The sequence below is a fragment of the Gallinula chloropus genome (assembly GCF_964237585.1).
Source record: "Gallinula chloropus genome assembly, chromosome: 13".
Lineage (NCBI taxonomy): Eukaryota > Metazoa > Chordata > Aves > Gruiformes > Rallidae > Gallinula > Gallinula chloropus.
This window is the reverse complement of record NC_140098.1, coordinates 14,767,955-14,788,849: the sequence shown is the minus strand read 5'-3', so window position 1 is coordinate 14,788,849 and position 20,895 is coordinate 14,767,955. Positions and strand designations below refer to the sequence as shown.

At 57.1% G+C, this 20,895-nt stretch overlaps 1 protein-coding gene across 1 annotated transcript in view; it reads left to right on the top strand.

The window, feature by feature from the left end:
* Positions 1–7,289: 7,289 nt before the first annotated feature.
* ZFPM1 (zinc finger protein, FOG family member 1) overlaps positions 7,290–20,895 on the top strand; it is a gene marked incomplete at its 5' end in the record, with an annotated part of 37,776 nt that continues 24,170 nt past the window's right edge. Inside the window, one exon of the mRNA XM_084269931.1 lies at positions 7,290–7,329. Coding sequence (XP_084126057.1) covers positions 7,290–7,329 — 40 coding nt within the window. The remainder of the gene's footprint in view (positions 7,330–20,895) is intronic.

The following is a 20,895-nucleotide window of genomic DNA, read 5'->3' as shown; positions in this document are numbered from 1 at the left end:
TGTAATGTGAACTATGGACTTCCTCAACTGAGACAAGAAAAGGGACCCGTTAGGGAAGTAGCCCGTCACCTGTAAAAGGAAAAGAAGCAAAAGGGGGGAGGAAAAAAAAAAAAACCACAAAAAGGAAGAAAAAGAGGAAAAAAAACTCTTTTAAAAAATCCAATTTTAGGGATTAAAACCATAAAAAAAAATCCTGTCTGCTGGTACTCCACAGCGTCACAAAGGTTCCGTCACGTTGTACAACTGAACTTTTGAACCGGAAAGAAATCTCAGGTGCAAACGAGGACATAGAAGATAACTAAATACTATTGAAAACACTCCCAAGCCAAGGAGGTGAAGTAATGCACTGATGTGATCTGAACAGTCAGAGTACTTTGCGTCTGTCCTGCAGTTCTTATTTTTTGGGGGTGGGTTTGGGTTTTTTTTTGGGGGGGGTGGGTTTATTTTAGATTTAAAAAGGCAAAAAAAAAAGATTTAAAAAAAACTTAAGACAAAAGAGGCTTTATTCTGTTAATATGTATCTTTACAATTCTTTGTATTGTATAAAAAAAATCCAACCTATTGTAGGTATTTTACCTTGGGTGCAATGTGTTCTGTCCAAAGTTTTTATTTTGATATTTTTTTTTTGTCAGAGAAGCAGAGAGAGAGAGAGAGAGAGCAGGAAACGCCGTTCTATGATGTCGTATGTGTGCTTTATAAAGTGCCTCTTTATTATTGTTAATTAAAGTATGAGATGAAGATATGGGGTGGTACTGTAAAACCATACGGTGAGTAATCTTTTCAAATATATTCCAATATTTTCACAGAAAAATCCCCTGTCTGTGTGGTGTTTGGGGGATGGTCCCACCTGGTTGTGTCCTGTGTCTCATAGGTCAACTCCTCTTGCTCACATCTCTAAGCAAACGATGGTATTTCCAGTGGGCTGGTCTGCATGGCTTGGTGGTGTCCTCTAAAACAGTCAAGTGGTTGTGGTTGGATGGTCAATCATTTGCAAAGGAGTGGAGCTTCTCAGTGGTGAAGGTGCTCGTACATCTCCTCTTCCTCACTTCATCTTGCCTGGGTGCTGCTTACAGGAGGAGCATGTTGGCCCAGGGGTTGGGGAAAAAAACCTCCAGTGTGATGGTTGTGATGGTGATGGTGATGGTCCAGTTTGTTCATTGCCAACTGGTGGTGGTGATAGTTTACTTTGGTCATCACTGATTGGCAGTGCTGATGGCCCAGTTTGGTCATCAACGATTGGTGATGGTCCACTTTGGTCATCAACGATTGGCAATGGTGATAGCCCAGTCTAATCATCACCAACTGATGGTGTCGATGGCCCAGTTTGGTCATCACCGATTGGTGATGGTGATGGCTCAGTTTGGTCATCACCAACTGATGGTGTTGATTGCCCAGTTGGATCACCATCAGTTGGTGATGGCAATGCTGACATCCCAACACAACTGGTGATAGCGACAGACCAATTCGGTCACCACTGATTGGCAACATTGCCAGGCCAGTTTGTCCCTCACCAAGCTGTGATGGTGACGGCCTAATTTGGCCATCACCACTTTGTCCTCAAGCTGACCTCTGCCAACGCAGCGCTGAGGTCTGAAGGTAGGAGGCTGACACAAAGCTGGGCATATTATATTCTTTAATTACTGCTGCAATCATAACATTTAACCACTGTCAACGAGAGATAGCTCCTCACCGCGGGCTGGAATCCTTGCCACTTGGGGCTTGTAACTAAAACTGCAGGATTAATTTGATTAATTGATAGAATTATTTCCCAAACTACTCTTTTGTTTATGGAGGCTTAAAATGCTCGCCGCCCGCACCCTCCTGGTGTGTTGCAGAGAGGAGATAAAGTGGCTGAAAATAATTAGTATGGCTTAATTTAGGGGAAAAAATAACCTCAAAAGAATTTTGCAGGAAATTTAAGGCAGCACATTTTTTTCCTTTGGTTTGGCAGGAAATATTATGGGGTTGGAAATGGGACTTTTATGTTTCCCCTCCACTGTATTTCATTGGGGCTGCAAACCTGCACGGCAGAGGAGTATTTCATGCTGGGTTGGTGCTGGAGCTCTCCCTCCCCTTCAGATTCATAACCTGGGGAACCTGGAAATGAAGTTCTCTGGGAGCCCCTGGGAGCAGAGGATGGGATCCATCCCCAGAACCTTGGGCACGGTGTGGGGACACTGTCCTACAGCAGCCCCCGCCTTAGCCATGAGTGATGCTCGCCTTGGGTACCGCTGCATCCTGAATGCTGCTCCCCAGGGAGATGTTACCATCATCCCTGAGGCTTTGAAAGCTGGAATATTTAATTCTTTCCTTATCCCTCCAAATGAGAGGGGTTTTTTCCCCCCCCATCCCACCCACATCCCCCTCCCACATCCCCCTCCCACAGCCTCGGAGTCCGCTGAGCAGGGAACCCCCCCCGCACATCCATCAGCTCCCCAAAGCCCCGAGGTTTGCTGAGTCCTGCATTATCCTGCAGTGCTTGACACTGGGAAGATAGCAGGTCCCCATCAACGTAATTCCACCAAGGAAAGCAAAGCCAGACAGCTTCTCCCAGCTGCAGATTAACTCACTGCTCAGCGGGTGCTGGTGGCACTGGCAGGGCACCCATGGGACCCAGCACATATAGGGATCCCAGGGGCTGCACCCCACCAGGACATGTGGTGGGTTTGCACCATCCTCAGCCCCAATCCACACCCTCCATGGGTGGAGGTGACCCTGCAGGCCCCCCCACCAAGCCTTTCTTCTCAGCCACACCCCCAAGTTCCTGAGCTGGAGGTGCTTTAAGCCTCTCTGCAAAGCCCAGGGGATAACGGGATCCACCATGGTTGTCACGCTACTGGCAGGGACTCAAGATTTATGTACTTTTTTCCTTGATTTTGAGTTAAATCTGACCATTCCTTGCACAGCAGGAGTTTAAACCCTGGTTCCCACCTCCCCCTGCCCATATGGGGGCGGGGAGGGGGGGGGGGCTGGCTCCTGAATCCCTGATGTAGGGAAACCTGGAGGACCAGTTGGCTGCAGGGACAGCAGCTTTGAGGGAGATAACATGGGTGCAGGCCACCCACCCAGGACCTGCCATCCCACCAGCAGTGATGCTTCCTGAGCTGCAGCCCAGCATCGCTGCCTGACTCCCAGGGATGGGGGGGATCACTCCTTTGGTGAGTTAGAGAGTTAGAGCATTGTCCTTATAGTGTGACATCAATGGAGGAGGGAGAGAGAGGGAAATAAGCCCTGTGCCATGCATCTGCACATTCCCACCAGGTTTCAGTAGCATTCGGCCTCACTCAGCATCATTTGGTTTACTCCAGAAACCTTCACACTGCCACTGCAGCTCTCAGGAGCCCCAAACCCTGCAGCAGCAGCGCTGCACAGGGCATGCCCAAGTCGTGCCTAAGTTGTGCCCAAGCTGTCCCCAAGCTGTCCCCAAATCTCACCCAAGCTGTGCCCAAGTCACAGAGGACCCCGGGGTGCAGGCAGCTGCAGGCAGGTGACAACTGCCACCCAGGGCCGGGTTCTCCTGCCAGTAGGTGGCAGGGGCCCCCTGCAACGCACCCAGCACCCAGCGCTGCAGGTCCTGTGCTGCCCTCAGCCACGGACACTGAGGTGCCACTCCTCCCTCTCGGGGCAAAAGTGAAAAAAACACCTACACCATGACTTTTTGCAGCTGGAAATAGTTATTCCTGCAGCCCCAGAGGAACCCTACCTGGGGACGGTCCCCATCATCCCCGTGGCACCCAAACCAGCTCAGGGTGCTCAGCACAGCACCCAGCATCACCATCACCAGACCCTTGGAACATGGCATCGCCTTGGCTTGCCTTCCCATTTACATTCCTGCGCCGCTGCCGCCTCCTCCTCTCCCTGTGCCTCTAATAATATCCCCCCAGATTAATTGGCGCTAATACAAATGTACACAGCTCCGTAAAGAGATGTCACCTCGCTCACAATGGGGGGAGACGGCTGCTCAGCATTATCTCTGCTCTGCAGGCGTGTAATTCACTCCTCGGCAAAACACGCTATTTATTCCGTTACCCTCCAACAAGCTCTCTGCAAACACCATGGGATTGGGGAGGGGGCAAGTAAACCCACCCCCACACACACTCAGCCATGCTGTTGGCACCAGCACTGAGATGGTTGTCCCCTCGCAGAGGTACCCGTGGCCAGCATGGCAGGGTGGGATGATGGGATGGGGAGATGGGCACATTGTGGTGCAGGGGATGCAGGAGATGGGGAGGGCGTGGGACATCGCAGGGGATGCAGGGGATGGGGACATCACCACACAGGGGGTGCAGGAGATGGGGTGCATGTGGGATGTCACGGTGTAGGGGATGTGGGAGATGGGGTGCATGTGGGATATCATGGTACAGGGGATGTGGGAGATGGGGAGCACGTGGGACATCACAGTGCAAGGGATGCAGGAGATGGGAAGCACGTGGGACATTGCAGCACAGGGGGTGCAGGAGATGGGGACATCACCACACAGGGGATGTGGGAGATGGGGAGCAGGTGAGACATCACCACACAGGGGATGTGGGAGATGGGGAGCAGGTGGGACATCACCACACAGGGGATGCAGGAGATGGGGAGCAGGTGGGACATCACCATGCAGGAGATGCAGCCCTTGGCCCAGCATTGTTTGATGTGACTGCATCTCAGGCCTAGGAGGATGGGCAAGGGGAAGGGGGGGGGGGGGGAATCTAAGAAGCTTTGGAATGGTGCCAAATATCTAATTAAAAGGACACTGGCAAGGAATGTGGGAGGGGAAGGACTGCAACCTGTTTCCTCCCAGCACAGGGCTGCACGCCCGTGCGCAGCATCCACCACCTCCATCCAGGTGATTTATGGCAGGGGTGAGATGCACCCCACCCCACCCCCCCCAGCCCCTTCCCCCCCTGAGGGGGTGACAGGCAGTGGGGTCTGTCCCTCTAGCCCCTTGAAGGATGCCATGGCTGTGATTTTCTAGCACAAAGAGCCAGGAATAGCCAACGTTCCCCCGCTCCATCCTGGGGAGAGGAAATTCAGGCACCCTGTTCGTATCTGCTGGCCCCCAGCCCCCCACTCCAGGTCTTGCAATTATCAGTGCCATGATTAATTAAACGGTTGTCTAATTGTCTTAGCATAAACTGAACACGGTGGGTAAAGAACAGGAGTGCTGTGAGCTGTGCCCATGGTGATGCCATGGGTGTGCCAGAGGAGATGCGGAGCTGGTGCTGCGCTGGACCCCACCCCCAAAACACCCACAGCCATGTGGGGGCACAGTGGATGGACACACACACACACACACAGAAAACAGCAGAGCATCCTTGGGACCCTGCAAAGCCAGCACAGGCAGGAGCTGGGTGTTCTGTGGCAGAGCCACAGGCCCCAGGGGTGTGATGCCTCCAGGGAGGCTGATTTTGGGGCCAAACAAGGTGAAAAACACCATCAGGATCATTTTGGGGGGGTTGCAGATGGTCCACGCAGGGGGGAGAGCAAAGCCTTGTCCTCAGCAGCATCTCCCCCCTTCGATGTTGTGGGCTTTTTATTGGTTTTTCCCCTGGAACTCTTCTTAATTCCTAACTTAATTTCTTCTGACATCCCCATCGCCGGCTTGACCTCCTTCCTGGAATCATGTGCTGCCTAAAACTCATTATCCCACATTTGGAACAGGAAGTTAATTACAAAACCCTTTAAAAAAAGAAAAAGAGGAGGAGGAGTGGGGGGAAAGAAGGAAAAAAAAAAAACCAACCCCCCCCCCCTCTTCCCCTCCACCATGCCCAGGGATGGATGGAGAGGGGACATGGACATGGTGCCATGCTGAGCCGTGTCCCCACTGATCCAAAAATTGCATCCCTGCTGGCAAGCCCCCCCCTTTCCCCCCCTCCTCCCCCCAAAGCCAAGACCAGCTGTGGCCAAGACCTGGCTTTGGCAGAAATAGTGATATTCCCAAAATATAAGGAGCTCCTGTTTACCCCACAATTAGCCCCAAAATTGCCACCTGGCTGCGTGCTCACAGCAAGGACCTGCTGGCGGAGCTGGGGTGATGCTGAGGGGGACCCCAGCACCCCCCAGGGTAACAGTGACCCTGGAAGCCATGGGTGGGACTTTTTAGCCCATCCATTGGGATTTTCAGAGGGGTTTGAGATGAAAAGAGGCCCTGGGGACCCCATCAAAAAGTTTGGAGGGTCCCACAGGAGGGTCTGAAGGTCTCAAAGGGTGGGTTGGGACCTCAATGTGTGTGGGGGGAGGCTGTGGTCCCAGAAGGACAGGATTGGTAGCTCTTCAAGTATTTTGGGGTGTTCTGGAGGGAGGTATGAGGTTGCAAAGAGTGACTGGGAACATAAAGGGGGGCTGAGGATCCCAAGGGGGGGTAGGAACCCCAAAAGGGGGTTGGGGACCCCAAAGGAGGTGTTGGGGTCCCAAGAGACAGGAGCCTGGGGACTCCAAGGTGGTGGTGGTGGGGGAGGTTGGGGACCCCAAAGAGGTGTGTGGAACCCCAAGGGGGGGTTGGGGACACAAAGGGAGGATTGGGGAACACAAAAGGGTGTTGGGGTCCCAAAGGACAGGATCCTGGTGACCCCCAAGGGAAGGCTGGGGACCCCAAGGGGGGTTGGGGACCCCAAAGGCAATGTTGGGGTTCCAAGGGACAGGAGCCTGGGGACACCAAGCTGGGGTTGTGATCCCACAGGAGAGGCATGGAGACCCCAAGGGGGCGTTGGGGACACCCCAAAAGGGTCGGAGACCCCAAAGAGGGGGAGGACCCCAGAGGGGTGGGGGGGGCAGGGTGGCAAGGCAGGGGGTTGGGGGCCTCGCCGTGGGGGTCTGGGGACACGGGGGGGGAGGGGGGGGCTTTGCCCAGCCTGGGGGGCTGTAGGTTTGGGGCGGGAAGGGGGGGAGGTCCCGGATCCCCGCCCGGATCGGGCCCTCCGGCCCAGCCCCGCCCCTCCCCGCGGCTCCTCCCGCCGCCCCGCGCGCCCTCCGGGCCCCGCCCCTCAGTCTCTACGTCACCAGAGGGGCGTGGCCTCCCAGGGGGGCGGGGGCCTATGGGCGGCCGCGGCGGGGGCCAAGCCCCGCCCCCCGTGGAACGTTCCGCGGGTTTGATCGGCCGCGGCGCCCCATTGAGAAAATCCCGCGGCGGCGGCGGCGGTGGCGGCTCCGCTCCGCCGCTCACGGCCCGGCCGGCCCCGGCCCCGGCCCGGCAGCGCTGGGGGGGCGGGCGGGCATGAGAGCAGCCGGGGGGGCCCGCCCGCCGCCACCCACCTGCCGCCCGCCCAGCCGCCAGCCGGGGCGCCGGGCTCGCCCCCCGCCGAGCGATGTCCAGGAGGAAACAGAGCAACCCCCGGCAGATCAAACGTGAGTCCCCGCCGCTCCCCACCCCCTACACACACACACACTCTTCGGTACTACCCGCCGTATCCCCGCTTCCCCTCCCCGCCTCCCCCCCCCCAGCCCCGCCTTTATATTTTTGTACCGCTCCCGCGGAGGCAGCACCCCTGCCCCCGGCACAGCGCGGCCCCCCTCCCACCCCCCCCACAGCCTCCCGGTATCCCCCCTCCATCACTTCCCCCCCCCCCGCCCGGTACCCACCCGGGACGGCCGCTGTGGGTGCTCTCTCCCGCTACCGGGTGCCCGCTTTGGGCTCCGTCCCCGCCGCCTCCCTCTTCCCCCCCCGCCTCTCCCCTCCCCGCCAGCGCGGTGGCTCCGGTACCGGCTGCCGATGGGGGCCCCGATAAGGCTTTAAAATATTCCGTTCTGCAAGTCCCGTCCTGATAACATCGCTCTGTCGGGACGGCCTGAAATTGTGATCTTATCTCCGCCGCCTCCCTCCCATCCAGCGCCGCGAGCCGGGCTGAGGGGCTCCCCCGATCCCCCCAGGGCTCCCCAGCCCTGCCAGCAGCTCCTCACCCCGGCTACTCCTCCTCCCCCCACACACACCTTGCCGGGGGCTCCCCTTCCACCCCGCGGGCCGTGGCGTGTGGCCACCTCCGCTGACCACCATCGTCCCGCTGACCACGCCGGCCTCCACGTTTCCCACTTCCCAATGCCCCCCCCCTCCTTCAACCACCCTCTTCACACCCCAGCTTGGATGCGGACGGGTCCATAACACCCCAGGCTGTCAGCATGAGGGATCCCAATGGGGTCCCACAGGACTTTGGCTGCCATCCATGCCTCCTCCCCCCCCCTAAAATCCAACGCGCCGTCTCCGGAGGGTTACGCTCCCCGCGATCCAACCCATCGCCCGGGGTCTGGTTTCGGTGCAGTGGGGACGTGTGCTGAGCGACTCTGCCAAGTGCTGGAAGTTTTTGGGTGATGGGCTTAGCTCAGCTCCCCTCCCTTCCTCCCCGCGTGGGGCAGGGGGGGGTTGATGCAGAAGGGGGGGGGGATGTTTTTTCCCTTTCCCCCTCGAGTCGATGGAAGCCGGCGATAAGGGAGAGATGGAGGATAGGGAAGGCTGGCCACCATGTGATAATCTGGCTTTATCTTTCTCTTGAAATAATTGCAAGGCTGAGTTGCACCTACCTGTTTCCCTGCCTGGGGTGATTGCTCTGGTGATAAAGCTCAGCTAGACTTTTACCCGGGGAGAGTTAAAAATAGTCCCAGCTGCCTCCTGTGTATATATATATATATATTCTATTATTCTTAATTTATATTTTTTTCCTGGTGATTAGCTTTCTCCTTTGGCTTTGCCCAACTTCCACTGAGGGGGGGGTTTATTTCGGCACAAAGCCCAGCGATCCCACCCTGGGTAACTCCAGCTCGTTAAACCAGCAGCCGAGCGGTAGCGTAGCAGCCGCCAAAATAAGGACGTGTGGGTGTGGGGGTGATAGCCTCCTGCGTGGGGTGGGGGTAGGACAAGGTGTGGAGGGGGGGGGGAGGGCAGACTAGACGTGCTGACGGTGGGATGCTCATCCCACACCCACCGATGTGGCCCGAGAAGAGGTGTGTGGAGGGGGGGGGGTTGCTGGATGAAGCCGTGGCAGCTCAGCCCGGGCGAAGGCGTCTCTCGTATCTCCTTCCTCCGCTGCTTTTCTTGCAAGAGATGTGAAGAAATGATAAAGTGGGAGGCTGATCTCAGGCCGCCGGCGATGGCCAAAACTGATTAAAAGCCTGAAAGCTTGGAACCCTTCCTGTATGTGTCAACATGAAAACAGTCATTAGAGGCGGCGAGAGCGCGGCGAGAGCGCCGTGCCGCTGCCTCCGACCGGCGCTCCCCGCCGCCGAGGGAAGGTATGCATGAATCAGGGCTCCGGTAACCAGCCTCTCATGTACAGCCCGGACCTGTTTCCACAAAGTCTATCCTTTATATCATCTCAGCGTGAGCATTAAAATCCTCCTCCAGATGGGTATCTGCCGGGTTCTTTTCTTTCCCCTGGGTGACGCGATGTTCTCGCTCCGGCTTCGTCTCTTCTGGGTTTGTTTGGGGACGGGGACCGGGAGGGGGGGGGGGGGGGGGGTGTAGTTGTGTTGTTGGGGAGGGGGTTTTTTTGGTTGGTTTTCTTGGCTTTTTGGTGCGTTGGGTTGCTGTGTGTGTGTGTGTTGTTGTTTTTCGAAGCCCGATGCGATGCGCAGATAGGCTCGCAGGGGAGATCGCCGGGAGAGCGGGCGATCGCCAAGAGCGATAAGACAAAGATCAGACACCGGACTATATTTAACCAGCTGCTTTAACCTTCCTCCTCTTCTTCTTTGCGTTTCGGGCTGGACTGATGCAGCAAAGGAAGGGGAAGGGGATGGGAAGTGGCGGGGAGGGGGGGGGAGAACCACACCAGCAACATGGGGGTCCCTCCAAACCCCACCCAGGGACACCCTCTCTTCCCCGAGGGGGGTACCGGTGGCACGCAGCGGTGATGCTTTGAAGGCTGATTGTGTCTCGATGCTGACTTCCTATAGCTGAGAAAACACCCAGAGCGTTTCTTTAGTTCATTTCTTTTGTTCAATACCTGCCTGGGGTGGGGGGTCGCTTTTTACCTCCCCAGCTCCATCAGTAGCTGTAAACCAGCAGCTGCTGCTGTGCAGGGGTTGTTTGGGATGGTTGGGAAGGGGCAGCACGTTGTTGTGTTTTGGGTTCTTTTTTTATTTCTTTCTCTTTAAAATTTTTATATATTTAATTTTTTAAAAATATATATTCATTTACTTTTGTTTTCTTCTTTCTTTCAATTTTTCTTCCTTTTGGCTCTCGCCTTTTGTTCTGCCGGTAGATAGATGCAAGGGGCTGATAAGAGAGCAGGGGGGAGCCGATCCCCAACCCAGATAGCCCCGTTATATTTATTAACTTCAAACGCGGGCGCGCACGGCGGCTGATGATGCTGGCAGCTGCCTCTGCGTGCACTCAGCAGCGCCGGGTCTTCGATGGGGGAAGCTGATAAGGAGGAGATTGATCTCATCTCCCTGATGTGCCTCTCCCTCTGTTGTTGTTCTAATATATATATATGTGTGTGGGGTGGTTTTTTTTCCCTCTTAACTGGAAGCGAACACCTCTGTGCTCCTTGCAGGGGCCTGTTTGTGGCTTTTCTTTTGTTATTATTGGGTTTTTTTTCTGTTTCTTTTTCTTTTTCCTCTCTATTCTGCTCGGGGCTACAGCAGATCCGAGTTTCCGATAGGCGCCGAGGCCCCGATCGCATCCTGATCGCGATCGCCAGCGCCGATAAGGACCACTTATCTCTCCCCACCAGACTAGCGCTGGCTGCGCTACAACAACAAGCCCGGCCAAGAGAGGGGCGAAAGGGCTCCAGCAATTTGTTCCATTGCAAATGTGATTAACGCAGGCGCTTTAATTATCTGATGGGGGGGGAGGTGGGGGGGACGGGGGACGCACACACACACGACACAACACAGGGGCTGGCAGCTGCATATGTGTTTTTATTTCTCAAGGTGGTTTTTTTTCCCATCCCCTCCCCATGTCTCAGCTGAGCTCTCCCCAGCGCCTCTTATCAGCTGCAGATGTTGCATTAGTTCTGATGAGAGCTTTTGACTTTCTTTTTCGATCGTTATCTCCCATTCTGCTCCGCCAAGCAAGATGCAGGGGGTTGGGGAGGGGGGTGAGAGGGGTTGGGAAGGGGTTTTGGGGATGGGAGGGGGAGGGAGGTGAAAGCACCCTCATATTTTTTGCATGTGGATCTTTAATTGCAATTAGATGGTGTCAGATAGCGAGTGTGATCTGCGCTGTTAAGCCCTGCCACCTCTTGATGGGGGTAGGTCAGGTTTGTTGTGGGTTTGGGGTTTTAGGTGTGTGTATATATATATATATATATTTCTCTCCTTTCCTCTTTTGCAAGCTCCCCCGGTGGGCTCTGCGGTGATGCTGGGCGAGGGGTCACAGTGCTGGATTGGGGGTGGGAAGGAGGAAGAAGGTGAGGGGGGGCTGTCACAGTGCTGGTCAGACCGTGGGAGCCATCCTTCCTAGGAGCTTGGAAAATGGCATTTCTTGTAAAGATGACAGTGGCCAACCCAGTGTCTATATTTAGCGGCGGCGTGGGATGCTCCTGGTGGCGTGGGATGCTCCCGGCACGCCTCCTGCCTGCTCCTCTCCTGCTGCCTTAGCTCGCTGAGTCGCTCTCTTCCTTTCAGGCCGTGCAGGTGACTAACTGCCTCCACTGGCTCCCCCGCCACCACGCTGCTGCTGAGCCTTTCCATCACTGCCGGCCTCCCTGCCTCAGTTTCCCCATCCACGCCTACCGGGGAAGGGGTGCTGCGGGGTGGGAGTCGGGGTGCCTGAAGGAGGTGTGTTACCCCGGGCTGCTCTGCTGTGTGGGGGGAGCTTGCTGCCTGCTCCCCGGGCATGAGCTGGGTGCCACCAGGGCCTCCCACCTCTGCTCCTGAAACCGGTACTTGCTGTGCTTCCCTGAGGGGTGCCTCAGCATTGCAGACCCCACCCCCCCACCCCCCCCCAGCTCCTTCTCCCCACACCTGGCTCTGCTTCTGGCATCCCCGGGGTGGCATCTCCATGTCCCATGTGTCTGCTGCGCCCGGGGACCCTGCCTGCTCCTCTGCCAGCCCCTCCCCTCTTGTGCAAACGCCCCCCCTCCCGCCCCCAGGCATTTGCCAGCCCTGACTCAGTGGCACCCTAGAGCAGCAGGTCCTGCTGGCAGGGGTGCAAGCAGCAAAGCCCCATGGCACATCTGCCTCCGCAGTGGTTCTGCCCCATTCCAGAAGCTGCCGGTGCTTTGGGATGCATCGGGGGCTCACGGAGGTGAGGACCCGTCGTGGTGCTTCTGGGACAGGGGGGTGGCCCCAGGCTGGGCTGGTAATGCCGCAGTGCTGGTGGGATGCATCCGGCAGAGCCTGCTGCCCCCCGTGGCGCACTCCCCAGCCCATCATCGGCTGTTTCCTGGTGGTAACTGGGCAGCGATGCGGGGAAGCCGCGTTTCTGCTCGGTGAGGGGTTTGGACCAGCCACAGGCGATGCTGGGGGAAGTTTCCCTCCTCTTCCATGGACAGTGGCCCAGGTGTGACCATCCCTGTGAACAGGGACAGTCTGTCTCTGGAGTAATACACCCATTGGTGGAACTCTGGGCTCCCTGTGCCACTGGCGTCGTGCTCTGCCAACCCTGGGACACATGGCAGCTGATCCATCTGGGTGCTTGGGGCACCCTGTGAGCCAGTTTTGAGACCCCACTTGGCTTTTTGGTTCTTTTTCCTCCCCTCAGGGTGACCCTCCCCGGCCATCCTCATCCTCACATCAAGCGGAGGCGGGGTGGGGCGGGGGGGGGGTGGGGGCGATGCTCATGGGATGCTCAGAGGGTGAGTGCTGGATCCAGGCTGGCCACAGCCACGCATGGGACACCTGGCAGCACAGCAAAACCTGCTCTGCCGAGAGCCCCGGCGCACATCCCTGCCGGCAGCCGCGGGGTGGGAAGGTGGTGCTGGCAGCCGCGCCGGCGAGGGAGGCTGCGGCAGCTTTGGCAGGCGGCCGCTTCCAGGGCCCGTGGGCGCCGGGGTTGGGTCGGTTTGTGTCTGCTGCTGCTCTTCCACCTCCCATCTTCCCCCTGGGGACACCCCCACGCTGTCCCCTACCACCACCCCTCCTCCTCCCCGGGGCACCCTGAGCAGGGCACGGAGCCGCAGTGATGCCCACGTCACGGGGACGTGTCATCGATATCCCATGCCGGAGCGGGAAAGCCACCCGAGGCTGGGATTTACAGCTCTGGCTCTGAACCTGTGTGGTTGGGCAAGGTCTTATTTTCCGTCGTGAATCACGAGGCCACCTAACAAGCTGCAGGTTCCCCTTTCGCCAAGTTGCGAGCCGGCCAGCTCGGCAATCAGGGCTTGGGAAGAAAGCAATCCTGCCCCCACGGGTGTTGCAGCCCATTGCGCAAGGAGATAGAGCCGTGGTGGCACGGGAGATGCCTGGCACCCGGAGAGGGGCGGCCCCTGGCCCTTCTTGGGGACCCATCGGAGCCACCCAGCCTTGGCAGCATCCCGGTGTGAAGGTACCAGGGAGCCGAGTCCTCTGGCATCCTTGTGGTACCCTGTGCCACGCGGTGCTCCCAGCCCTGGGGATGATGCTACCCGCATCCCTGGGAAAGGGAGGGATGTCTCTGCCCAAACTGGGTGCAGCCGGGGGATGGAGCCGTGCCGCCCTGCATGCTGTTGGTGGGTTTGGGGTCAAATACACCCCTTCTGGGTGAAGGGTAGAGGATGTTTTCCATGCACACTGTCCATACTGCTGCAAAAAAAAAAACCCTAAACCCCCCCAAAAAAACCCCAACCCCTCCAAGTTTGAGGCTTTCCACGGCAGCAGAGCCTGGCTGTGGGACCCAAGGCTGCCTGGTGAGAGGAATGCGAGGGGCTGCTTGGAGCAACTCAGGGATAGAGCAGAGAAACTTAGTGATTTTTAAAGATGTCTTTAAAGACATCTTTTCCTCCTTTATAAAGAATAAAAAGCAGAGAACACCTCTCTGCCAGCCCCATCTCACGCTCTGGCTCCGTAAGCCCCACCGCCGTGCTGAGGGGATGGAGTTTTTCTTCTGGGGGGGGAAGAAGGAACCATCTCCTCCCCATCAGAGAGGAGCAGGAATGGGAGCAGGAGGCCGGTATCTTTTCTTTTCCCTTGTATTTTTTTCAGTGACACGTCCCATGACTGTTTTTGTTGCCTGACTCAGGGTTTTTTTGGACTCTCTGCCTTGGCCAGGCTGCTGTCCCACTGTTTATTTTATCAGGAAAGTTCAAGTGTTTCAGAGGGGGGGGGTAATACAGTTCCCTCTTCCGATGGCTGCCCTGCAAAGGCTCCACATTGTTCCTGCAGCTCCCTGTTTTTTTGGAAGGGCAGAAATGCCGAAAGGAATGTAACTGCTGACCTTGGGCTGCAGTGGGGTTAAGGAGTGTGTGCCTATGAGTCACTCCAGATAAGAGCCTTCCACGGCTCTTTTTCCCCCTCCAAAATAATTCTTTATCTCCTCTTTCTCACATCAACATATTTTCTTGACATCTCCCATTCGATAGCGCGGCGGAGGAAATGTGCTCCTCTAATTTGTTCATCTGATGAAATATAGATGCATTGTTTTCTCTTGTCCTTGACGAGCCGCGGGTCGTGGCCCAGAGGTTTGGGGATGCTCAGCGGGGTCAGGATGTGGGACTTTGAGGATGCACCTTGGGGTTGATGCCAAAGGTTTTGGGGATGTTTGGTGGGATCAGTATGTGGGGCTTTGGGGATGTGCCTTGGGGTTGGTATCCAGGGGTTTGGGATGCGCCTTGGGGTTGGTATCCAGGGGTTTGGGGGTGCGCCGTGGGGTTGGTATCCAGGGGTTTGGGGGTGCGCCTTGGGGTTGGTGTCCAGGGGTTTTGGGGGTGCGCCTTGGGGTTGGTGTCCAGGGGTTTTGGGGGTGCGCCTTGGGGTTGGTGTCCAGGGGTTTTGGGGGTGCGCCTTGGGGTTGGTGTCCAGGGGTTTGGGGGATGCGCCTTGGGGTTGGTGTCCAGGGGTTTGGGGGATGCGCCTTGGGGTTGATATCCAGGGGTTTTGGGATGCACCTTGGGGTTGGTATCCAGGGGTTTGGGGGTGCGCCTTGGGGTTGGTATCCAGGGTTTTGGGGATGCTCGGTGAGGTTTGTACGCAGGGTTTTGGGGATGCTCGGTGGGGTTGGTATGTGGGGATTTGGGATGTTTCTTTGGGTTGGTACCAAAGGTTTTGGGGATGCTCAGTGGGGTCAGTGTGTGGGGATTTGGGGATGCGCATTGGGTTGGTATCCAGAGTTTTGGGGATGCTCAGTGAGGTTGGTATGCAGGATTTTGGGGGTGTGCCTTGGAGTTGGTACTCAGTTTTGGGAATGCTCAGTGGGGTCAGTGTGTGGGGCTTTGAGGATGCACCCTGGGGTTGGTATCCAGAGTTCTGGGGATGCTCAGTGAGGTTGGTACGCAGGATTTTGGGGGTGCGCCTTGGGGTTGGTACCGAAGGTTTTGGGGATGCTCAGCGGGGTCAGTATGTGGGGCTTTGGGGATGCACCTTGGGGTTGGTACCCAGAGTTTTGGGGATGCTTGATGGGGTCTGTATGTGGGAATTTGGGGATGCGCCTTGGGGTTGGTACCCAGAATTTTGGGGATGCTTGGTGGGGTCTGTATGTGGGGCTCTGGTGATGCTTGGTGGGATTGGTACCCAGAGTTTTGGAGATGCTTGGTGGAGTTGGTATCCAGGGTTTTAGGGATGCTCAGCGAGGTCAGTACACAGGATTTTGGGGATGCGCCTTGTGGTTGGTACCCAGGTTTCTGGTGCTGCTCAGTAGTGGAGTCGGTACCTTGGGCACATGTACCTTTGGGGATGCTCCTTAGCATCAATACCCAGGATGCACAGGAGGATGCTGAAACACAAGAGCATCACACCACCACCTCAGGGCACCGCGGGGGGAGGAAAACCTTCTTTTACCTTCCTCCCTTTGCTCCGCGGGGAAGTTTGGCTGCTCGTTCCCTTCTCGTCTCCCAGCTGAGGCCTCTCATGCTCCTTCCAGCTCCTATGATAATGCGGAAAGTTGAACTGGCCCCATTACTGCGCTGCGATGGTTGCCTTGATAACGACCCGATAATGGCAGCGATAGCGGCAGCTCGGTAGCCAATGGCTCTGCCTCTCCTCCCATTAACATTCCCCACCACGGACCGGCTCGGAGCTGCCTATCTGCTCTCCATTTCCACTCCTCCGCTAGATAAGAATGGAAATACTGACTTCATAGCTCACTGATTAAAGTGTCTGGATTTCTTGATAATACACAGATAAATTATGTTTTTCAAAAAGAAGGTAGGGAAGGGAGTGTGAGGGGAGGGAAAAACCTCCAGTCCATTTTTATTATGATTTTTTTTTTTATTATTTTGTTCTCTTTTCCCTTTTTCTGGCTGGGTCCTGTGGTTTTCTGCTTGGAAACACCCTGCCCAGCCTGGGCTTAGGGGTGGTAAAGGGACCCTGGGGATAGGGACAGGGGGGTGGTTGTGGTGGGGAAAGGATTTTTGAGGTCCATGTGGATAGGGAGGATTGCATGTGCAGTCAGGTCCCTGCACAGGGATGGAGATGCTCTCTTGGGATGCTGGGGACTTGTGGGGATGCTGTTGTGATGCCACGTGGCTGTGGATCTTGACATCTCATGTGGGTTCTGACCATCCCCAGGGACTGGCAGCTGGCTGATGCTTGGGAAGCATCTCCTTTCCTACACCAGGCTCCAGCCTGAGTCTCACTGGCTCCGCTGGGGGATGCTGGAGTCCAGTGGGATGCTTCAGCACCAGCCTCATCCCTCCAGCCCAACTGAGTGTAAAGATGCCCAAACTGCTACAGCCCATGGCCACAAACAAGGCTGGGTGATGGAACCAGCACCTCTCCCTTGGCATCCTCTTCCCTAAATCACTCTTGAGTTCCCCCACCTGAGCAAACAGAGCTGCCAGACTTTTTGGTTGGTTCCTTGAACTAGGAAAAAAAAAAAACAATACCCTATCAACCTCCAGAATCTGAAGTTTGTTTCATCTAAATATAAAACTAAAAGAGCAAACAGTATAAAGTTCAAATTTTTTTTAATGTGCTGCCCCATTCCAGTTGGGCTGCTCTCTTTATTTTTTTATTATTTTATTTTTTTTCTTAGAGGAACTGTGATAAAAAGCAGTGATAAAGCCAGGACTGTTTTGTGTAGGAGTCGGTATCTGCGTTATCTATCTCCCTTTTTCACTCTCTGAGCAGCTCTGTTGTTTTTTCACCCTTATCTCACTCCACCAAAATGCCAAGAACAGGAAAAAAAAAAAAGAAATAGAAAAAAAAAACCAAAAAACCCTCAAAACCTTCCCCCCCCCCAACACAGAATGGAGGCAGCATAGGCACGTGTGGGGAGGGAAACAGGGTGCTGGTGGAGCTGGGCATGAATGGCCACACTGCTTGGAGTTGGAGGAAGAGGAGGGTTGGGGGTGCTGGGTTGAAGGTGGTGGTGATGGTGGGGCTCTGTCACGGTGGGTGTGTGTGCTGGGCCAGCAAGGGCTGAGGTATTGGTGGTGGTGGGGGGGGAACTAGCAGTATGTTTTTGGGGGGGTGGTGCCATCCCTGTAACCTTCATGTGCCAGGATGGGTGCTGGAAGCCCACGCTGCTGTTTGCAGTTGGCCACCCAAATGTGTTGCACCCTCTTAGGGTCCTTTTCTGCTCCTGGAGCCCCCCCCTACCCAGCCTTTACTCAGTGGTGCAGCATTATCTGGGGACCCTGAAGTGGTCCAGGACAGCGCTGGGAGCTGGCACTGGGCACCCCAGCCAGAGCATCTTTGGTGATGGCTCTGGTGCCCACCATCCTCTTTGCCCTTCCATCCCTTGTCCTTGTCTGGTGGGGGCTGGCATCCATCCCCAGTGCTGTCCCAGCAGCTTTTGGCAGCAGGATGGACCCAGCAGGACCTGAAGCTGCTTCCCACAGGGAGGGGGTTGGATCCACTGCAGCGTCTCTGGGGTAATTTGTCGCTAGATTAGCAAAGAGCTTGACCTCTGGCCTCACCATCACCTGGTATTGATGGGCTCCACGGGGCCAGGCCAGCATCCTCCCTGCCCCCAGCCATTCCCAACTGGAACAGCTTTATTCCAGGTAGGAGAGAAGACCAAAACTGAGGGGGTTTCACCCAGAAAAACTCCTTGAGGGCAGCAGAGCTGCAGGAGCCTTGCACAACCCGATCGCTTCGCCTGCTCCTGCATGTTTGGAGCCTGATCTTCATGGGTGAAGGGTCAGGGGGCTGCTGGAGGGGGTCCAGAAAAGGGCTATGGAGATGCTGGGGGGACAGGGACATCTCTCTGTCAGAGAAGCTGAGGGACTTGGGGCTGTTCAGCCTGGGGTGGGTTCAGGAGGAGGGGTCAGGCTGTGTTCAGTGGTGCCCAGGGATGGGACAAGGGGCTGTGGGCACAGACTGGAGCAGAGGAGGAACTTCTTTGCTGGGAGGGTGGCAGAGCCCTGGGCCAGGCTGCCCAGAGAGGTTGGGGAGTCTCCGTCTCTGGAGACATTCCAACCCCGTGATCCTGGGCACTGCCCTGTGCAGCCTGCTCGAGGGGACCCTGCTCTGGGGGGGTGGCACTGGGTGATCTCCAGAGGTGCCTGCAATCCCCCAGCACCCTGTGAAGTTTCCTTCCATATTATCAGGGCATCCAGCTGCTCCCCAGCCCTGAACTCCCACCAAGCTTCCCAAATCAGCATGGGATTGAACACCCCAAACTGCTCTTGAATAGAGGTTTGGATGGAGGATGTCCCTCCACGAAGGACTGATGGCCACTGGCTGCCTCAGTTTCCCTCCTGGGCTTTAACCACCTCCTCCTCACCCTGCCAGGCAGGCAGGACCACGTTAAGCATCCCATCCCCATCTCATAGAGCAATGTGATGTGCCGGGGGGGCTGTGTGTGTGTGTGTGTGGGGGGGGGGGGGGGGGGGGGGGAGGGGGTGGTGTGTGGAGCAGCTCTATTAGACTCTCTTCTCTCTTAAAACAAAAATCTCAGGCTCCATCTGAAACCTGAAGTCACTTCAGTGTCATTGTCCCTCTATTTTCTTTCCCATTATTTTCCTGTGCTCCCTCCCCCCCGACACACACACAGTACCACCCCCTCCCCAAGACACACACACACATATACCCCAGACACGCCCCCGACACACACACACACGCCAGATACACACCCCCCCGACACACACACACCCCCTCCCCAACACCCCTTTCCCCCTGTCCCAGACAACGCCCCCCAGACACACACCCCCCAGACATCCCTCCCAAGACAGATCTCCCCCCAAGACACACCCCTGCCCAAGACAGATCCCCCCCCAAGACACTCACACCCCTGCCCAAGACAGACCCCCCCCAAGACACTCACACCCCTGCCCAAGACAGATCCCCCCCCAAGACACTCACACCCCTGCCCAAGACAGATCGCCCCCCGCCCCCCCCAGACACTCGCCCCCCCCCCAGACACTCGCCCCCCCCCCAGACACTCGCCCCCCCCCAGACACTCGCCCCCCCCCAGACACTTGCCCCCCCCCAGACACTTGCCCCCCCCCAGACACTCGCCCCCCCCCCCAGACACTCGCCCCCCCCCCCTCCGACACTTGCCCCCCCCCGACACTCGCCCCCCCCCAGACACTCGCCCCCCCCCCCAGACACACCACCCCCCCAGACACACCACCCCCTCCAGACAGACACACACTCAACTCCCCCAACACTCACGCCCCCCCACCCCCCCCCCGCAGACACTCACGCCCCCCAGACACACCCCACCCCCCTCCCTCCGGCCGCTGGTTGATGCGCTGCGGCTCCCTCGCTATTAGTCTCAGTAATCGCGGCCCCTGAAGTGAACCAATCTCCTGTAATCTATCAGCGGTTTATCGGGCCTATCTGAGCGCCGGGGCTGGCTGGGCCCGGCGATGGCGCCATGCTCGCCCGCTGATAAAGTTACAGAGTTCAGGCGGTGATGAATGTTAAGTAACTGCACCCCGCGCAGATAGGAGATGGACTTGGCAGGGGGAGCAGCTCCGGCTGAAACCAATCTCTCCCCTATCAGCAGGGCTGCTTTTTCTCAGGCTCTGCTGCTTCCCCCCCCCCCGGGTCTTTTAGTCCCTGGTGGTTGCGGCTTTTGGGGCTCCCCTGGGGTGATGGTGTGTGGAATTCGGGAGGGGTGATTGGGGTGCTGGGGATGGGTTGGGTTGGGTTGGGTTGGTGGGGGGTTTTGTGGCTGTGCTGATGCTGGGTGCAGGGGGGGTTGGGATGCTGTGGTGATTTGGCTGCCACGGTGGTTGGGGCGCCACGGTGGTCGAGGTGCTGTGGGGATTCAGATGCCATGGTGGTTGGGATGCCATGGTGGTTAGGGTGCTGGGGTGATTCAGATGCCACAGTGGTCAGGGTGCTGTGGTGATTTGGATGCCATGGTAGTTGGGGTGCCACAGTGGTTGGGATGCTGTGGTGGTCAGGGTGCCATGGTGCTCAGGGTGCTGTGGTGGTCAGGGTACCACAGTGGTCAGGGTGCCGTGGTGGTCGGGATGCCGTGGTGGTCAGGGTGCCATGGTGGTCGGGGTGCCGCGGTGGTTGGGGTGCCACAGTGATTGGGATGATGTGGTGGTCAGGATGCTGTGGTGATTTGGATGCCACGGTGGTCAGGGTGCTGTGGTGATTGAGGTGCCACAGTGGTAGGGTGGTCAGGATGCCGTGGTGATTCGGGTGCCGTGGTGGTCGGGGTGCCATGGTGATTCAGATGCCACAGTGGTCAGGATGCCATGGTGGTCGGGATGCCGTGGTGATTCAGATGCCGTGGTGGTCGGGGTGCCATGGTAGTTGGGATGCTGTGGTGGCTCAGATGCCCCAGCGGTCGGGGTACCGTGGTGGTTGGGGTGCCACAGCGGTCGGGATGTTGTGGTGGTCAGGGTGCCGTGGTGATTCAGATGCCGCAGTGGTTGGGATGCCGTGGTGGTTGGGGTGCTGTGGTGGTCGGGATGCTGTGGTGATTCAGATGCCGTGGTG